Source organism: Psittacula echo (genome assembly GCF_963264785.1).
Source record: "Psittacula echo genome assembly, chromosome: 15".
NCBI classification, from domain to species: domain Eukaryota; kingdom Metazoa; phylum Chordata; class Aves; order Psittaciformes; family Psittacidae; genus Psittacula; species Psittacula echo.
The window spans coordinates 7,836,714-7,855,522 of NC_137751.1; the positions used below are offsets into that span (position 1 = coordinate 7,836,714).

An 18,809-nucleotide genomic window follows, 5' to 3' on the forward strand; every position below is an offset into this window, starting at 1 on the left:
ACCCTACTTTTCCATCCTTCTCACACCTACAATTTACCTTGAGGACCTGCTCGATCATCTCAACACCCAGGTGGAGCACAGAAGTGTTATCCCCAATGCAGCCACACTACTAGCCAGATGGGACAGGAGACTTGGATCACAGCAAATATAGTGGCTGGATCTGCAATTAGGATTTTGAACCTGCTATCATTAAAGAGCACAGAGAGCACATTTCCATAGTTGCATACGACATATTCCCACTGGGTCCAGCTGGGATTCACATTGCTGTAACTGGGAGAATAACATGCATCACTATTCAGACATGTCTCCATTGGCAGCACTCCCTCACCATCAGTTATCAGCAAAATGTTATCCTGGTCTCAAAACCAAGACTGGGCTCCCCTCTCCTGGACGGCCGCGATGGTGCAGCTCCCAACAAGGCTTACTAAAGCACTGCTCCTCTGCACAAGAGAGCTAAAACTGCTTGACTGGGCTCAGTTAGGAAACGAGCCCTTCCCCAAAGAGAAAGCAAGCTGTCAAAGACTAAATATCCTTGGTTTGTCTTCTAAGAGCCTGCCTGGTTCCAACCTCTTGGTGGGCAGTTAAGGCTGACAGGAGACAGGAAAGTCAAAGCTAACTTCTGGGCACACAGTGATCCCTTGCCTGTAAGGGCAGCCAAGATGGCAGCCCCTTGTGTGCGCAGCTCTGCCTCCCCACTCAAAACTGAGGCAGGCAGGGAACAGCTAACACAGGCAACAGAGCGCCAGGACTCAGCAGGGAACCCCCTCCTGGCTTGCTTTGACTTAAACAAGAACTTTTTTCTTCTATCACTGCATCTGCAGTTTATGTTTCCTTTGGAAGGAAGTCAGAGATTGAAAGGATGTTTATTCAAACTGTTATTTACTCACCAGACAAGAACAGCTCCTCCAGCTCAGATACCACGCAGTCAGGCAATTCTGGCAAACGCTGATCAGTCTGTATCATTAATTGTTAGGAGAGAACGGGACTGAAGGAAAGAGGCTTTTGCAAACCACCTCCCAGGCCCAATCTTGCAATAAATGCACAAGATTCTGAGCCCTCACTGAAATTCAAGCAGCTACAACACCAGAGTTCATACGTATTTTGTTTACAGCACACACTTTCAAGGACATGATGGACTGCATCATTCCTCTCGGGTCTCAATGTGTCAGTCAGTCAAAAGAAAGGAATGGCTTTTTCAAAAGCAACTCTGCTGCAAGTATTGTGCACTGCAGGCTATAGACACCCTTACAGTAGGAAAGTGTTTTAAACAGGAAAAGGTATCTGAAGCTTAAACCTTTTGCTGTGGCTGGGGTTAAGCTTTGTTTCAAACCTATTGCAAAAGCTAGTTGCTGGCTGTTTCTTTATTTATCAGTGGTGGTTTGCAGATGTTTTGCAGGTGGGGTTATTAATCAAGGGTGGTTTGCAGTTGTGGTTACTATGATAAAATGTAATAATCATCTCCATCCTGGGCTTCACAGGATGACAGTATCTATCCACGTATATGCTTCAATCAAATTTTGCAGGGTAATACTAGTCTCGAGGATACAAATTTCATGTAAATTTAATAAGAAGATCAGAGAAGCAAGAACCTAATTTTATTGTGGGACTAAACTACAAACTACTACTAAAAAGGTAAATAAGGAAAAAAAAGCCCCTTTCAGTAGCACTGACTCCCTTCCTAGAAGAGCACTAACTTGTCTTAAAGGCATGTCGCTTTCAGTTGTTTCAAATCGGTTTCTTACTGTACACTGGAAAATTAAAGCCTTCCTCTGCAAATGGGAGAAGCCAGGCCTATTTCTCTGTACAGAAAAATTAACATTTCTACGTGTCCTTGATTCCACTGAGAATATGCTGGTGAAACAAAGGCACTCTTCAGCACAGGAACAGGCAGCTGAAGCAGAGAAGCAAGGGTTTTTCACTCCCACAATCGAGTTATCAACAGGGTAGTCATGTGAAAAAGGCTGCTCACTCCCCCAGCTAGCACACAGGATACGCTAACTCAGAGAAAGTAGTGCAGGGGGTGAGAGGAACAGCAAATGTTTGTTCTAGGCTTCCTCTGTCTGATTCTGGGGAGACAAATACAAAAGTCCATCTCAAACTGAAATGCAATTCAAGCATTCCCCAGCACTGTAAGATGACCTCCTCTGCTGCGGGTCCCTCCCACCAGATAACATGCAAAGCTTGCTGATGCTCCTTTACTGCTTTGAATTTCAAGGTCTAGCCACTGTAACAGTCTGGTTCCAGCAACTGACATATGGAATGCACATACAAGCATGAGATGGTGGACTTGGATTAGAAAAGCAGAAATGCTCTCACCATTTCAGACTGAAACAATTTCTCTTACCAGCGAACTAACACTTTCAATAATTGAATAGTTTTAGTATTTGTTAGGCTCTCTTAAAGTAAGAAACAACTGTTATGCTCCTGGGAGACCCTCTGGCTTTAGCCCACGCAACTGCAAGCTCTGGCACCTGTCTTAAAGTCTGCTTCTACCTTGCGAAGCAGCAAAGTGAAGGAAAAAGAGAAAATTCACAGTTAAATACAGGAGTATTTGTGATTAACTGCAGCTCCAGGCCACTTGTAAGATGCCCTGCACAGACACGCCACATACACACACGTTTGAAAGTTTTTACTTGGACAGGAGTTTAATTGGTTCCTTTATAATAAACTAAATGAAAGGCTGCACAGACAGATCTGCCTCCCCAGTACTGCAGAGCAGGATAGTGTCCAAGTCTGTCTGTACATGCATTGGAGATCTTCAAAGGGATTAAAGAGTGAGAAAGCACAGGCATAAGACAAAGTTCTAAACAAAGCTTGATGAATCTCCATAGCACAGAGGCACTTTTGTTATCCTGCAAGCACAGCTGATTGTGGAACTGCTTTTGTTCATCTCTCACCATGATCATCCTTTGGACCTGCAAGTCGTGAGGCACTCTGGGCAATTCTCGCCCACAGCTCCTGTTAATCCCACTTTTTGGTTGTCTTCTCGGAATCTGTCACCTTGAAAGGCCCAAAAGGCTACAACAGCACCAGCTTTCAATCATATCCAAACTCTCTGAGTACTGCACCACTCCTCAATTTCTGTAATTGCCTCCCCACTTGATTTCTTGTCTAATTCCTGCACAGTGATTGCAGGTAGCACCACTCCTAGGTATGCCACATCCCAAGCGCATCACTAGTTTAATAGCAGTACTCAGGAAACCTTGCAACCATCAAACTAGTTTTGCCAGGAGAGCTAGGCATCTTGCTATTTTATTTTCTTTTCAAAAGCAATAAGCACAGAAAAGTTAAATAGTTCATAATAATTCATAATTTACTCAAGGTCACAGACTCTGGCAGAGGTAGGATAGGAATATACACCAATTGTTACTGCAGCAAGAAGTGGAAAATACAGCCAGCCATGCTGGTGAGGGCCTGACTACCCCATGCCAGTAAACTAGTCTTAAATCTGGTATTAGAAAGGTGAGTCAGTGTTGACACTGAGGAAAGCATCATGAGATGACGACTCAAGGCATTAATGTTCCTGGTCTAAACCAGAATAGACACAGGAAATACAGCCACACTGGATGATAACTCCAGATAACATGTGGTCCAAGCTCAGCATTAACAAACACTGCAGTCATGGGGGTGCTATTCAATACTTTACTCCAAGCAAACACATCTGTCAAGCAAAAGACAGTGAAAAGCTAAACAGGACATGCAAGATGAACTGGCAGGCAGCAATCAGGCTTAGTCACTACCAACTCAGGATACTTCAGCAAACAGCCTAGTTAAAAAGCTAAATAGCCTTTTATTGATCCTTACTCAGTAGCAAAATGTACTTGTACCTACTTAATCCTGCTCATTTTATCTTTAGCTTCAGAGTGCCATAACTGCAAGCCTCCTGCTTTTGATTTTTTAAATCAATTTCTCATTCACTTCTCTTTGAAGGGTGATCAAAAAGCAGGTTAGAACAGTTCTTCAGTGAGCAGCTCACAAAGAGACAGCAGAAATGCTTCCCTAACAACAAGGGCGGGTTTCTGCCTGCCAGAGCCATTCCTCAGTTCAGCATCACAAGATGAGAATCCTTGGCATACCAGAGATGAGATGCACGTACCTGCCTGCCATCCTGTCCAACGTTGGTCTGTCCTCTCACTACAGTTCGAATGTTGTCATCCAACCTCCTGGAAAAAAAGAATCTATCATGTCAAACTTATTCTCCATGTGCCTGACCCCGACAATTGTGCAAACCTTAAGAGCTACAGAACTGATTTAACATAAAAAAGCTGATGCTACCAATGTTAAACTCACTTCCCCTCCCCACCCCCATAGGACATCACTATCTTACATAATTTAAAACTCCTGTTACAAAAATAAGAATCCATTTCCTAATTTAATCAGGGCTTCTTGAATTTCCTCTTCCTTTAAGCAATACTGTCAGTCCTCTCTTGTCAGTTTTCATTGCAGCTTTCCCCATATTACAGTGCTGTCTCAGTCATTTCAAGTTGGCAATGCCAAACTGCACAGAAAATTTAAGTATTTCCTGCATACTTACATTTATTTTGTACTTACAGGACAAGTAATACAGAATGAAGTTTTTACAATTGCTAGTTTGATCTCACAAACAAATTCTGAGCAAATGAGTCTTCCCGGTAGTTTGCTCCTTCAGCCTCTAAACTGTACTAAAATTTGGTACTTGTTGATTCTTAATTCATTGTTTTTCAAAGCTCTACTTCGCAATCCATCAGCTAAAATAACCTGAAGGGTATTACACAATAGAGGCAAAATATAAAATATTATAAGTAATTGTCTCTGTCCCACTATTACACTTCGAGGCTGATCCTATTTGTGTCTCTCAAGCAAATTAATTCTTCCCAGCTCCAGTGCAAGGGTTGTATTTATGAAGCCTCAGTGACAACTCAGCACCTGAGACGCAATGAAATGGAGAAACATTTACCTTATTTTCAACCTGATTTTGTTCACAACTTCATCAATGTTTGCCAAAGACTACAACAAGAAAGAAAAGAGAGAAGTGAAATGGGGAACCTTTTACTGTGATACAAATCAGCTGTGACACCTCATGCTTTCTCATGAGTAGCATTTTACAAAGAGAAGAGCAATTACTTTGTTTTACAGATGGAGGCACTGAGACACACGGCAACTTAGCTGCAACCCTCAGGTCATGTTACAAACAGTGGCAAAAGCCAGGTCAGGCCAAGGTGCAGCCCTCCAGGTCCCAAAGGCTCCCTGCTTCCCACCCAGCCCTGAGCAAGGAGGGTGCCCTGAGCCCTGCCTTGTCAGCAACTGCTCCCGAAACGCCGTGGTGACAGTGACCTCCAGTGGGCAATGGGGACAGAGCCTTCGCCTTCCCTGGGCAGAGACCCTGCTGCAGAGCCCAGCACATGGGCTGCAGGAGGCCTGGCTGCTGCTGGAGCTGTAGTGGGGGTATTGCAGGGAAAACAGCTCTTCACCACTACTAGCAAAAGGAAAAAGCCAAGCCAGCACCACCGGCAAACTAAATAGAAACAGCTGAAAGCCAAAACAGTCGGTGCTGCAGAGGATCTTAAACATGGTAAATATTGTGGCTGCCTCACAACCTTCAGCTACAGAATCACTTCCTTTTGCGATAGATTAGTCCAAAACTGCCCCAGAGGCTTATATGGGTAAGACAAAGTATGGATACGAGCCCATGGCAATCTCATTCCTTAAATCTCAAAAGAAACAATAGCTTTCAAACATGGGTGACTCTCCGGTGATACTTCAAGGCAACACCTGCCTGATTTGGCTGAAACAACTGAGGATTCACCACTGATTAAGACGTAGCAAGTCATGACATTTACTGGAAGAGAAAACTCTATATAGAAAGCTAATTTATTTCTACAGATCAGGATTTTTAATGCAGCAAGCACTTTGGATGGAAAGGGACTACATAATGACAGTGAACATCATGAGATGTGAATCTAAGAAGTGATTATTGTTACTGTCTTACTACCTGTGCTACTGTTTAAAATAGAAGGCTTGGGTACAGGTTTCAACATGCTTTCAGTCCCTTACTATCAGGTTACCCCTCACAGAGAGGGCTGTGCTGTGACCACTACTTACTTGCTCAGTGGGAAAGAGAGTATTAATATACTCCACAGCATTGAAATCTGCTCTGTCCAGTGGATCTTGGCTGGGAAATACCTGAAGAGAGGGAAGGAAACAAATACAATCAATACACCACTGTTAATTTCTCTAACTTTACACAGTATCTACTACTTCTAGTTACTTCAGCACCCACTTCTGATCGTTTCACTGCATTGTTCTAACAAGTGTGCACAGAGAGCGGTCAGGCCTCTGCCCAGGAGACAAAGCAGCCACATTCCTATGGATATCAGCCTGGGTAAACACCAATAACATACATGCATGCTTCCACATACAGCCCCAGGTGTATCAAGCTATCATTTACAAGGAATTCCTGACATAGACAAACCATTTATTATCCATCCCAAACCATTCTGATGTATCTGGAAATGACCCCCTGTGCTGTGGCATTGCCCTGATGTTTCCAAGGCCCTGTGGTGAGATAAGAGGATTTGCAGTTCACAGCCACGTAACAGGGATCATGAGGAACTGAGAAATGGTTGTACAAGTTCTCTGGAGACTTGGGTTTGCCACTTCCACATGAAAAAGAGGGAGAAAAACAGAATCTGCTGAACGATTATTCCTACCCACAGGAAAGGGGAAAGAGCAGCTGCAGTACAACAGATCTCATCTCTCCTCAGAAGTAGCTCAAACAATACAAAGGCAGCTGTCAAGCTTTGCCTTTCATCCCCACAGACTAAATGATGCTTTCCTTTCTCTGCTAACATATGCCTTCCATATTCATATTCACACAGCCATCAGCTCCGCACTCCGTGGTCAAAACCCTGCCTTGCAAATGCACAGCTCATCACTACACATCACCCTGGTTATCAAAAGCCTTCACAGAAACCTGCATGACCTGAGCATACACATCATTTATGCTGTTTTACACATTTTGCAGCTTAAAAGCAGTGGTTTTTTGAGACCATTTCCGTGAACCAGACCTCTTCAGCAGCTTTCCCAAAGCTACTCCTGTGGCCAAGGAGAAGCAGGCAGCATGAGGTGGTGCCTGAGCAAGGAACATGCTCTGACATTAGGCCATCCTCACAGCACAGCTGCAGCATCACAAGCAGCCGGTCCTGCTCTGGGCTCACAGCTCCTGCAGATTCAGTTAATCCCAAATCTCCACAAGCAGCTGAAACAAGGGGTGGCTGGAATATAAAGGCTGGTCAGGAGCTTTGCTCCAACTGCAGATACAGATCAGTGCTGCAGGCAGCTGTACCAGCTGAAGAGGTTGCTACTCCTTTGGTTTTGTCACAGCCTATTAACCAGAAATGACCATCCCACATTTGGTGGAGCATCACATGTGCTTCCTGCCCCACTTCAGGCAGGAGTCAGCTGAGCCAGTTCTCATTTCACCAGAGCCTGGTGTGCTCTGCCCAAAGCTGATTAAGAAACACAAAGGAACAAGAAGATTATTGGGTTAGGAAGTGCCAGTGAGGAAGTGATGGAAGGCAGGAGGCAGCAGCATCCTCAGCATCTCCCCTAGCTCAGGGTGTATCTGCCAACAGCCCCTACTGCCTGTTAAAATAATTCAGCCAGGGACTTGGTGGATTCTCCACTGCTTGAAAACTCAAATCAAGACTGTCTCTAAAAGATACGGTTTACACCGAAGAGACATTGTGTGCTTGATTAAAATGTCATTACGTAACCTTCCTTGGTTGCCTAATGTCAGAAATCACAGGAGGCTTTCAAACACTCTGGTTCTTCTGGACAACTTCCAGGTCTACTTTACAAGCTGGCATTTAACTTAGCAATTCTTAAAGGTTCAGCAAAAATTACTCTATTTACTGCCAATGATAAACTCATTGATTTTCCCCATGCAAAGATAAGAGTATGTGGGGTGTCCTTTTGGAGCAACAATATTCCAAAGCTAGCACAGCACCCGAACTGTGCTGCCCTCCTCACCTTCTAGTGCTGGGCTCACTCCAGATGCCGTGGTCTGCCCCAGTTCTTTGAGGAGAGCCACCAACTGTGACCCACCAGCCTCAATATCAAAGAAACTGTGAAAACTCAAGTGATGCTTTGAGAGACAGCTATTGCTGCCCACAGACTTCTACTACATGGAAGAGCACATCAGATGGAAGGGTTGGCTGGAAACAGTTCAAGCTCAGTCACAGACTCCAACAAATACATGACTTTACCACAGGTTCTTGTGGACTTCAAGTGCCACAAAGGGTTTCAAGGAACACTGGAGGACTTGGGCTGGAACATACCAATCACAAAAGTCAAACCAAGCCATTTAGATTATCCTGACTTCACAGAATCATAGGATGGTTTGGGATAAAAAGGACCTCAAGATCATCCAGTTCCAACCCCTGCCACGGGCAGGGACACCTTCCACTGGAGCAGCTTGCTCCAAGCCCCTGTGTCCAACCTGGCCTTGAACACTGCCAGGGATGGGGCAGCCACAGCTTCTCTGGGCACCCTGTGCCGGCGCCTCAGCACCCTCACGGCCGAGCCGCAGAACACTGAGCTCCATTAAGACACTTTACACACTCAGTACTCGGCAGACAGGACAGGCACGGCCGGCCCAGAGAGGTCAACACCCCGATGGGGAAGCGATTAGACGAGATCTGCCGCGCTGAGGGCAGCCGCAGGGCGCTGCGGAGACTGCTGACAACCCCTCAGCACTACCGTGGCCCCCGGCCCCGAGTGGGCCCAGGACACCGGCACGGAGCGGCGGGGCCCTCACAGGGCGGGTACCGGGCCGCGCCCACACCCAGTGCCTCACCGGAGGAGCCGAGCCCTGCCCGCCCGTCCGTCCCGGCGCACCTGCTCGATAGCGGCCTGCACGGCGGGGGCCAACTCCAGCGCCGCCTCCAGCCCGGCCGCCAGCTCCAGTTCGTCCTCCTCCATGGCGGCCGCCGCTTCCGGGCCGCGCGGCATGGCGGGAGCCGGAGGACACGCCCCCTACACAGCAGCAGCTGGGGGCGTGGCTTGCGAGGGGCGGGGACCCGGTGTGGGCGTGGTTTCCATTGGGCGGGGCGGGGCCTGCCGCCCGGCGGTGCGGGGCGCGTCCCGGTGGGGGCGACAGCGGCAGGGCCGGTCCCTCCCGAGCGGGGCCGAGCGGAGCCGAGCGAGACCTTCCCGCCGCCCGTCCCGCTGTTGACAAGCGGCGGCGGGGGAAGCGCGGCGGCCGTGGTCATCCTCATGTGGCGGACACTGGCGCTCGCCTCCGCCTTCTTCCCGGGGCTCTTCGTCCTCTGCATCCGGTTGCTGCGCTGGGCCGCCCCGGGATGGAGCCTCAAGGACCGCATCCTCCTCAGCGGCAGGTACGGGCGGGATCGGCGGGAGGAGGCTCGGATCGCGGCGGGCTGCCACCGTTACACATCGCGGGGAACAGGGACCGGGATCGGGACCGGAGCGATTCGGGCGGGCCAAGAGCACCGAGCCCCGGCGCTGGGAGCTGTCCCTGGGGATGCCCCGACCCCTGGTAGCCCCTAGGCCGAACACTGCGAGGGGAGCAGGGACCCCTTGGGCTCCCGTTGGCGGTGCGGGGATGCTCCGGTGCAGCTCTCCCTCTGCACCCGCTGAGGCTCGGGGGTGGGAGGGACGAGTCCCGGACACCCCCTCCCCGCCGTGTCGCGGTGCCGGGGCCTGGCACAGCCGCGTCCCTCGCCGCTGGGCGCGGGGCAGAGCCGTGACAAGGCGTTCGGGGCGTGCACCCAGTAGGTGCCGAGTGCCAGGAGCAAACCCCGTGCAACCGGGGCCGCCGCGGCTCCTCGGCCCTGCCGGGAGACGTTCGGGATGACCTGTTCCTGCTCTCCGGGTTTCAGGTTGGTGTCGACGGTCCAAGCCACGATGGCCACAGTGTCAGGGATCACGGTTGTCCGTAATTGCAAGGATGTGGTGTATGACAGGTAACCCTTGCCGTCCCGTGAGGAGCACACAGAGCCTGTGCCCGCCCAGCTTGCAGCCGGAGTGTTTTATGCCGAGGGCTTGCATGTACAAAGGGAAGAGGGAAACTAGTTTCATGTTCCTATTTTCTCTGCTTCGGGTGAAGGGTTGGGCAATGCACTGGTAGTACACCCCCCAAAAGGCACATGCTTGTGCCCTGAGCTCAGCCCTGAGGCTGCTGTGCCAGCATGGAGGTTCTGCTCCTGAGGATGGGCTGTAACATAGGCTCATATATGAGCCAAAAATAAAGACATCATCACTTCTAAAGGGGTTGGGAGTCTCCTTGCTGGAAGGGGAAAGGGCTAACGAGTGAAGCAGACCTAGTGCGAACTGACTTTAGAGGTTCATCACCTTCTCTGTGCCAGATGGATTCTGAAGGAGTCCAGAAATGAGAAAATCAGTACAGAGCCAGCTCTGAAGAAAAAGCACATTGCCTTGTCCTCAGTGCTCGGAGATAATCTGCCCCAGAAGTGGCTCTCAGCAGGAGCGATAGTGCAATCTGGGTCAGAAGACTTAAAAACAGAGCAATTATCAGAATAGCAGAGAAAATTGTAGGAGGGCAGAATATAATTACGTTAAGGTGGCATTTGACCATCACACCCTGGATTTTAGGGTGATTCTCAGGGAGGGCTGCCGTCTTGGTCATCGCAGACTTGCCCTTAATACACAGATGTGAAATGTCCTCCCTTGCTCTAGAGCGTGAGATCTATCCCAATTCCTCAGTCCTGTTAACCCGGGGCAGTCTAATGAGTTACCATTTGACTCTAAACTAAAATCTCTGCTGTACAGATAAGGCAGATGATGAATCCCAGACCCACACAGTCACAGGCACTGCCAGCAGCCCTCCTCCTCCTCCCCAGAACCCAGTGTTCTCAAGGCCAGCAGCTCTGTGCAACCACTCTGTGGTCAGAGACCTAGATTTTCTTTGGATCTGAAGGAAATACAGCCCAGCGCTCAGCAGGGAAGCCCTCAGAGAATGACAGTGAACCAGAGAGCCGGGAAGCATCACAAAGGTTGCAGTAAAATTTGCCAATTTATTTACACAGGCAGGCAATCATTATATTGCTGGCACCATAACTGCCCTCCAAAGCCCTGGGCAAGTTTTGCAAACACAATAGTCACTTCCCCTCCCTGCTTTACATCACTTAAATCTTTCTATCTGGAATGGGAACGCGTGTGCCAGTTTTTCTCTGGAGATGCCAGGCAAGCAGAAGCAGATTTGTTTGAGCCCCAAGCTACGTTTCTTCAAGCAGCAGCATAGGACGGTTTGGTTTTGTCTTGGTTTATCAATGGGATTTCACACAGGACATTTTAAGGAGCCTGGTGTCCTGCAGAGCAGGGCTTGCTGCTGCCTGGATTGTGCAACTGGGATTCCAACATGCGTTGGGAACAGGCAGCTGCCTGCAATTATTTCCCAACAGACAAAACGCCTCATAGGGGTTTATTGCCTATATTGGATATTTTGCAGCTCATTCTCCAAGGTCCAGACCAGGCATCTCTAATTAACTCTGAGGTCCCCGGGTGCTTTCCGAGCACTCCCTGGCTCAGGCAGCCAGCCCAAGCAGTGTGGCAGGAGGGACCCAGACTTGGAGTTTTTCCCCCTACCAAGCACCACCTTTGGTGTCCCAGGGCTGAGGGAAGAAGATTACCTGCCACAAGGTGTCAGATTAGTGCTGGATCCTGAGCAGTGCTGTGCCCTGCACAGCAAACACCTGCTGTTGGGCTAATCAAGATCCTCCCGTTAGCACTGTGTTTGTGCTGGGCTGGGCTGAGCTCGGTGCCTGGCACAGGGAGGTGTCCTCCACTCGTATCAGGTACCTTTTCCCTGGGACAGTCCGCACCTGCTGAGCCAAATCCAGTTGAAATTCACCCCCTTTCAGCTTACTATCAGCTTCAAAATCTGATGCTTCCATTTCAGACCTAAAGCCTCCCTTCCACCTTCTAGGGCATCGCGAGGTGCTCGGGGCCGTTGTGATGCCTGTGTGTGTGCTGCTCCTTCCCTAGGCACTGGCTGGCTGTGGAGTACATCTGGGTCCTTGTTCCCTACATGACCTATGACATTTATGTCATGTACCTCTGCCACTGGCACAAGAGCCTGGACAGGGGAATCGTGGAGAAGAAGCACTCGCTGGCCAGTGTGTGGAGCTTCCTGCTGCAGGAGCGGCTGATGGTGACCCACCACCTCTTCATCCTCATCGTGCTCACCCCCATCACACAGGTAAGGGCTGGGCATGGCTGCAGTGAAACCCAGTCTGTGAGGAGCCCCATGTGGCTGCAAGGGCTTGTGATCGAGGCTGTGACTGTCAAAGCATCTCTGATGGTCAGAAGCCCATGACCCCCAGGAGATGGTCAGTGTTAGCTCCCAGCCCTGTACTCACTGCTGGCTTTATTTGCAGCACTTCAGGGGAGAGCTGGGGGACTTCTTCGTGGGCTGCATCTTCATGGCAGAGCTGAGCACACCTTTCGTATCGCTGGGCAAAATCCTCATGCAGGTAGGTGAGGAGGGATTTGGCACTGCAGTTCATACCCTTTCCCTGCCTCAGGCCGCCCTGTGAGCAGCTGAGCTAGGGGTTTCAGAGGAGGCAGCCTCACAGCTGTAACCCCAAGCTCCCCCCAGTGCTGCCTTCCATCAGATTCCTGTCCTATGTCCCCTTCTCCCAGTAAGCAGCATGCCCAGTAGCATCCCCGAACTGGAGCTGTGCCGTTTCCTGGTGCTGCCCCCTCCTGTCTGTACCCTCTAACTCCCCTGCACCCTGCTTCCTTCCACCCTTCTCCATCCCTATCCACCCCACTTCCCTGCTCCCTCCAAGACGCTCCCCCTCACTCATTACCACCTGGGTGCTCGTTTCCATGCTCCCAGCACAGCCCATGCCCAAGGAGCAATGGGGTGCTGCCTGCCCAACACTCACCCCACATTCACCTCTTCCTCCCCCAGCTCAAAATGCAGGACACGCTCCTGCACAAGGTGAACGGGATCCTCATCCTGGTGACCTTCTTCCTCTGCCGCATTCTCCTCTTCCCCTTCATGTACGCGGCCTACGCCCGGCAGGTGGGGATCCCTGTTTACATGGTGCCTTTCCGCATCCCCCTGCACTGCAACATCGCCAACGCCTCCCTCATCGCCCCCCAGCTCTACTGGTTCAGGCTCATCTGCCGCAAGGCCGCCCGCCTCTACGGCAGCTCGCCCGCCGACAAGAGCAGATAACGGCCGGCACGGGGCTGGAAAAGGATCGGCTCCCCCCGGCTCTTCCACCTTCACTGCGGGGACCAGCGTGGGAGCAGAGCAGCGGGAGCGGTGATACCGCCGGGCTGTGTCAGCTGGAGCAGCCCCACACCATCCTGTGCCAGGCAGCACCAGCCTGGGAAGGCTTTCCTCCCACACTGCTCCGGTGCCTTGCGTCCTCCCACCCGTGGGAGCTGGGGTAGGAGCCAGCCTGTGAGCACGACATTCCTTCTGGGATTCAACGCTGTGGCTCTGAACGGTCACACGAGAGGGGTTTGTTACAGCCCCCCCGCCGCCTCCTTCAGGGCTGACACCAGACACCGCTGCAGCGCGGCGTGAGGGAGCCCGCAGCGCTGAAGGCAGCAGTGGAGCTGTTGCTGGAGCGTGCCCAGCCTCATGCAGCAGCACTGGGGATACAGGAGCCATGTACTGGACCTGCCGCAGCCCCAACTCGCTGCTCCAGCTCTGGGTCAACCTCCAGCTGAGAGCAGAGCCAGGCTGGGGGCTGCAGTGGTTGTGCAGAGCCTGTTTCTGACCACTTCACTACAGCCATGTTCAGCCTCTTACCTCCCATGTGCACCTCCTGCTGCTGCTGGACTCAAACCCCACTTAACCCAAAGGTGCTTTTTCACTATAACTGATGTGTGTGGCTGGTGGTCCCAGGGTTAGAGGTTCTGGTGTTCCCAGCAGGGCTGGAGGAAAGAGAAGCTTGTGCCAGGACAGAGGAATGGTTACACTGTCTCCCAGCAATGTTGGCAAAGCAGAGCACCCATGGCTGAACAGCAGGATGGGGACAAGCAACTGCTCGGCCCTTGTCTCAGCAACACATGGGGCACTATGCAGAGCCCTTCATCAGCAGGGGGTGCAACTTCCATCCTCCTCCCCAGCTGCAGTTGTTTTTGTGTCCCACATCCCCCCAGTGGGTATTTAAAACCCTCTGCCCTGCTCTCCCACCAGCACCCCGTGTCCATCCCTCCTGCCCCATCCCACTCTCCGTGCAGGAGGAGCCAGCACTCCCAGAGCAGGGCACTGAGCTGCACCCAGCCCATTTCCACCTTCAGTCTCAGCAGAATGGATACAGGCTTCCCAGCACCACGGGGTTCACAGGCCTTGCAGGTGGGTGTCAGACAGTAACAGCTCAGTTCCTTCCCTGCAGCCAGCACAAGCCAGGGCAGCCACCTCCTTCCTGCAGCCCTCTGAGCTTGCCTGGGGGTCCCCTGCTCCAGGGCAGGTACTGCACCAGCATGGCCTTGGCAGCCCCCCATGCCCAGAGACCTGTAACCACTCTGTGCCTTTCACTCTGCCTAAAAGCAACAGCAGAGCTCTGGGAGATCTGGTTCTCTTGGGTCTTATCCTGTCCCTGCCACAGCTGTATTCTGGAAAGAGTAAAATAAAGGGCCTCTTCCAACATGAGGTCAGTTATTGCACAAACACTACGGTTACATTAACGACCGAGGCCAGCTGATGTTACAAACCGCTTGCAACCTCTTACAGATGTTTTTATCTCGCTGTTTTAACTGCAAATAACGCTCCTTATGTAAGGACAGAAATAAAAAGGCCAATGAGGCACCTCTGTTTGCACTAACACTGCCCTATTCACTGTCAGGAGACCAATAAAGATTTCCTTTCTGAGTCACACCACTGGCTGTCTCTCCCATGTGCTGTTCATTTCTGCGTGGGGGGGTGTTAACACAGGGGGTTACTGCTGCACCCCCACCTCAGCACATGTATTTCCAAAGGTTCTTGCCCATCCTGAGCTCACCTGAGTCACATCGCAGTCTCCAGCAGCACGTGCTGAACCCAGCAATCCACCCAGGACACGGCACGGCAGCCCAAGGGAAATGATTTCTCTGATGCCAGAGGCTGAAGGGCTCTTTATAAACCCAGGCTGCCAGCAAGCGAAGCTGGAGCCATGGGCCCAGCAGCCTGGCTCAGGAACAACTGTGTCCACAGCTATTCCCACTGGAAAATAAGGGATTGGTTGGTTTGATCTATCTTTACACAGCCCCTTCATTAGGCTGGAAGAATACACAGGAGGGGGAAACAAGCTCCGAACAGAAAAGTAGAAAGGGTTTATTACGGATCTTACAGATTCCCATGTAAGAGGTCCCCTCTGTCGCTCTCTCCAGCTCCTCAAGCCGGCTCCCCACCTGAGCGTGCTCCCAGCTTGCTAAGCTTCTGCAGCAGGGTGCCACGCAGCTCCCGGTCACTGACATTGTCCGTGATGGACTCCAGGAAATGCCTCTCATTGGCTCTGTGCAGCATGTTGCTGGGGGACTTATCAGCACTGCTGAACACCTCATACTGCGAGAGGATCTCCAATGCCACCACCACCAGCGGCTCGCTGCACCCCTGCTCTGGCAGCATGGCAGCGACATGCAGCAGGTGGCAGAACATCTGGATGCAAATGAAGGACACCTCCTGCGTGTGGCTCCTGTCCTCAAGGTGCGAGGGGGATCCTGCGATGCTCTTGACAGAGCCCAGCAGGTCTGTCAAGCTGCTGCAGTAGAGCTGGACCACGTGGAACCAAGCCTCTGCTGGCAGCCAGGTGGAACAGCTGGAGCTGCAGAGGAGCTGGAAACCCCGCAGGAAGAGCATGGAGAACTGCAGGTAGCAGGCAAACGGCCGGAGGTTGAGCAGGGGCATGTACTGCACGTACTCGAGCGTGTACGGCACATGCAGGATTTGCCTCTGCAGCAGGTGTTCAACCACATGTGTGAGCCTCTTCCATTCACTGTGGCTGCACCAAGGGAGGACCTGTATGAGGGCCACCAGGAACCCTTTGCTGAAGAGATTCACTTCTTCAGGGTTGTCCACATTGACTGTGAGGAGCGTCAGCATTGTCTCCCTGAGCGCCGTGGACACGCAGCAGCATTCCATCCATGCCAGGAGCCCACTGCCCGGTCCATAGGCTGGCAAAGGCTGGGATGTCCACTCATCCTCGGGAAGTGTGCAGATCTCAAACAGTGTTGCCGGGACCTCATTCTTGAAGTGGTCTCCATAAAGCTTCTTCAGCCGCAGACCAATGGTCCAGTCCAGCAACGCCACCCTCCTGTGAAGCCAAGCAAGAGACTGGACCCACAGCTCAGGGGAAGCGGCAGTTTCTGGTCTTACCACCTCACAGAGCTGGCAGAGGATGTTCAGTATCAGGTCTTTGGTCTCCAGAGAAGGAAAGAGCTGGTCCCTAGGCTGATGCCAGTACTTTGTGTAACCATCTAGAAGCTTGCAGAGGCTGAGGAGAAGTGGGAATGGGTGACAGGACTTGATCCAGTGTTCTTCTGAACTGGACTGTATCCCCAAAACCTTACTGAGGATCTGCAGGCTCAGCTCAATGTGAACAGAGCCCGACTTCAAATAGGGAAGGACAAAGGTTTTGGTCACCTCTCCAGGTGACACAAGTGGGGTGGCTGAGCTTGGCTGCATAAGAAAGGCCAGAAACTCAAGGAACTGTTCCTCTTCCCTTGCAGTGGAAAGCCTCCCCCATACTGCCTCCTCCAGACATCTCAGCACCAGGCTGCGTGGCCTGCTGGGATCATCGTGGGTCTCCACGAAGCTCAGTACTGGGAAGGAGCAGAGGATTTGCGCGAGGAACTGGTGTGCTCCCAGATTGACTACAGCAAGGTTACAAACCTGCTTCACCGTGGCCTCAGGGTACATCAGAGTGAGCCTGGCCACAGAAGCCACAGCTCTGGTCAGGCCTTCATCAGACACGCTCTTTGTGATTTGGTTGAAAGTCACATTCAGATCCTCCTGGAACCCCTCCATCACAACCTGCAAGTTCAGGGACAGACCCCGTCCACCCCAGGACCCCAGGATGCCCAAGATCACTTGGTTTTTGGCAGTTAATGACAGCTCATTGTAACACTCCACAATGGCTTGGGTCACTTGCCTCTGCAGCTCTCGGGCCTCCTTGTCTTGGTGGAGCATGGCAAAGCTCACCAGCGTCTCCAGCAACTTCAAAACTAGCTCTGGTTTCTGGAAGAGAGCTTTATTTTTCACAAGGCAGTCAAGCCAGCCCCTTGAAAAGGCCCAGGTCTTCTCAGATGCAAAAATGGAGCACATCTCCACATGCCGGTCCAGCTTTTGCTCAATGATTGTCATGGCAACTGAAGACACAAGGCTGGTGTCCAAATCCTTGCTCTTCAGGCTGGCACTGATTTCCTTGAGCAAGTCCTTAGAGACCTGTGTCAGCTCTAACACTACACGTGTCTCATTCTCACCCAGGTCTTTAGCTCCTGAGAAGCAAGCCAGGTTCTTCCCAAGGGTGGTAAGTGTATCCAGGAGCCGGTAACTCTCATAGCAGAGCTTCTCCTCAGAGCTGCTCAGGGTTCCCTGCAGCTCCTCCCCCCAGGCATGCAACAAGCTAGACAGAAAGTCCAAGCCAACAAAGAGCTCCTCACGGGAGAGCTTGGCCATGGGCAAGAGGCTCATGCTCTTCTCTGCTTCCCTCACCTTCTCATCCAGCCCTCTGTGGTGGTACGTGCTTTCAGTGTCACCAGTCCAGAGGCTGACCGTAGTGCTGATCTTCTCCAGGTACTCTGCCACAGGGAGGGGGCTGCTCTCTGGCTCCAGCTCAGTGAACACGGACAGCAGCTCTGCCAGGTTGGCCAAAGCATAGCACTTCATGCGGGGCAGGGTGATGCACCCATAGATTTGCTTTAGCCCCTCTATCAGGACCATGAGAAGGCTGGTGGCAGCAGGGGGATCGCTAAGAGGATCAGGTTCACCCTTGAATCTCTTTGGGGGCTGGAGGCCATCATCCAGGGAGGACTCACACTCATGCTGATGTATGAGAGCACTGAACGCAGAGACTGTCGCGTCTTCCTCTCCCTCCTTGTGCTTCACCACCTCCCACCACACATCCAAGAAAAGCCTGATGTCTGATGGGGATGTCTCACTGGCGATGTACTCCACCAAGTGCTCCAGCTGGCTCCGGCACACATCCTGGGGCAGCGCCAGCAGCAGGCCCACAAAGAGCCGGGGCTCGCTGAGAGCTTTGACCAGCTCGAAGAGGACGGTGTGGTTAACGTCGGGGATCATCCTGCCCATGGAGAAGAAGCCATCCTCCTTCCAGCCCTGGTCCAGCGAAGCAGCCGGGAGAGCCGGCAGCAGGACTTTAGCCCAGACGATGGCCACAGCCTCCTCCTTCCACAGGCTGTGCTGCAGCGGTGAGGAGCAGAGGGCCCCGATCTCCCGGAGGGCGTCGGTGATAGGGGGTCCCACGCGTGGCCAGTCGGCTTTGCGCAGCTCCCGCAGCGGCCGCGGCTGGGTCAGCCGTGCGGCCAGCAGGAACCCGCCCTGCAGGATGGCCGTCTCCTCGCACACGCCCCAGGGCCCTGCGCGGGACACACCGTTACCTCGGACCGGCCCCGGCAGCTCCCCACCGCGTCCCGCCCCGGCCCCGCTCCCCCTGCTCCCGCACCCACCGGCCTCCATGGCTGCAGCGCGCCCAGCTTCCGGCGCCGCGATCTGACGTCAGAGTGGGCGGCTGCGCTCCGCCCGCAGCGCCCTCTGGCGGTCCGGCGGTGGCACCGCCTGTCCCGCCGCATCCTTCCCATGATTAATTTGCGTGCACGGAATTAAA

The 18,809-nt window shown here is 52.2% G+C and overlaps 3 protein-coding genes across 10 annotated transcripts in view; 1 reads left to right on the forward strand and 2 right to left on the reverse strand.

The window, feature by feature from the left end:
* The window catches only part of VPS53 (VPS53 subunit of GARP complex), a 68,490-nt gene extending 59,506 nt beyond the window's left edge, over positions 1-8,984 (reverse strand). For 5 of the 7 annotated variants that reach the window (XR_013958045.1, XM_080629839.1, XM_080629837.1 and 2 more), the window contains exons 1-4: positions 8,878-8,984; positions 6,082-6,162; positions 4,937-4,986; positions 4,097-4,163 (exon numbers count right to left, since the gene is read on the reverse strand). Coding sequence is in view for 5 of the 7 variants with exons in the window: in XM_080629839.1 (XP_080485965.1) it covers positions 4,097-4,163; positions 4,937-4,986; positions 6,082-6,162; positions 8,878-8,961 (282 nt within the window). In the remaining 2 variants the exon portion in view is untranslated. Of the gene's footprint in view, positions 1-887; positions 955-4,096; positions 4,164-4,936; positions 4,987-6,081; positions 6,163-8,836 lie in introns of all 7 variants that reach the window. The other 2 variants (XM_080629840.1, XM_080629841.1) reach the window with 2 other exon arrangements.
* Positions 8,985-9,255: 271 nt separating this feature from the next.
* Positions 9,256-13,633, forward strand: TLCD3A (TLC domain containing 3A; the record flags this gene model as incomplete). The annotated part of the gene is made up of 5 exons (XM_080629997.1): positions 9,256-9,377; positions 9,882-9,965; positions 12,007-12,220; positions 12,399-12,494; positions 12,938-13,633. 5 exons carry the CDS (start codon positions 9,256-9,258, stop codon positions 13,205-13,207), a joined length of 786 nt encoding a protein of 261 aa, XP_080486123.1. The 3' UTR covers positions 13,208-13,633.
* A 183-nt stretch (positions 13,634-13,816) lies between these two features.
* Positions 13,817-18,781, reverse strand: GEMIN4 (gem nuclear organelle associated protein 4). Of its 2 annotated transcripts, XR_013958066.1 has the most exons (4): positions 18,652-18,781; positions 15,315-18,561; positions 14,988-15,187; positions 13,817-13,917 (listed from the first exon to the last, which is right to left on the reverse strand). XR_013958066.1 is itself a non-coding variant. In XM_080629996.1 (2 exons), the coding sequence occupies exons 1-2, from the start codon at positions 18,659-18,661 to the stop codon at positions 15,359-15,361; spliced, it is 3,213 nt and encodes a 1,070-aa protein (XP_080486122.1). In that variant the 5' UTR covers positions 18,662-18,781; the 3' UTR covers positions 15,275-15,358. The 2 variants fall into 2 exon arrangements, 1 of the variants encoding a protein (XP_080486122.1); XM_080629996.1 differs by lacking the exons at positions 13,817-13,917; positions 14,988-15,187 and having other exon boundaries at positions 15,275-18,561.
* Positions 18,782-18,809: the final 28 nt, after the last annotated feature.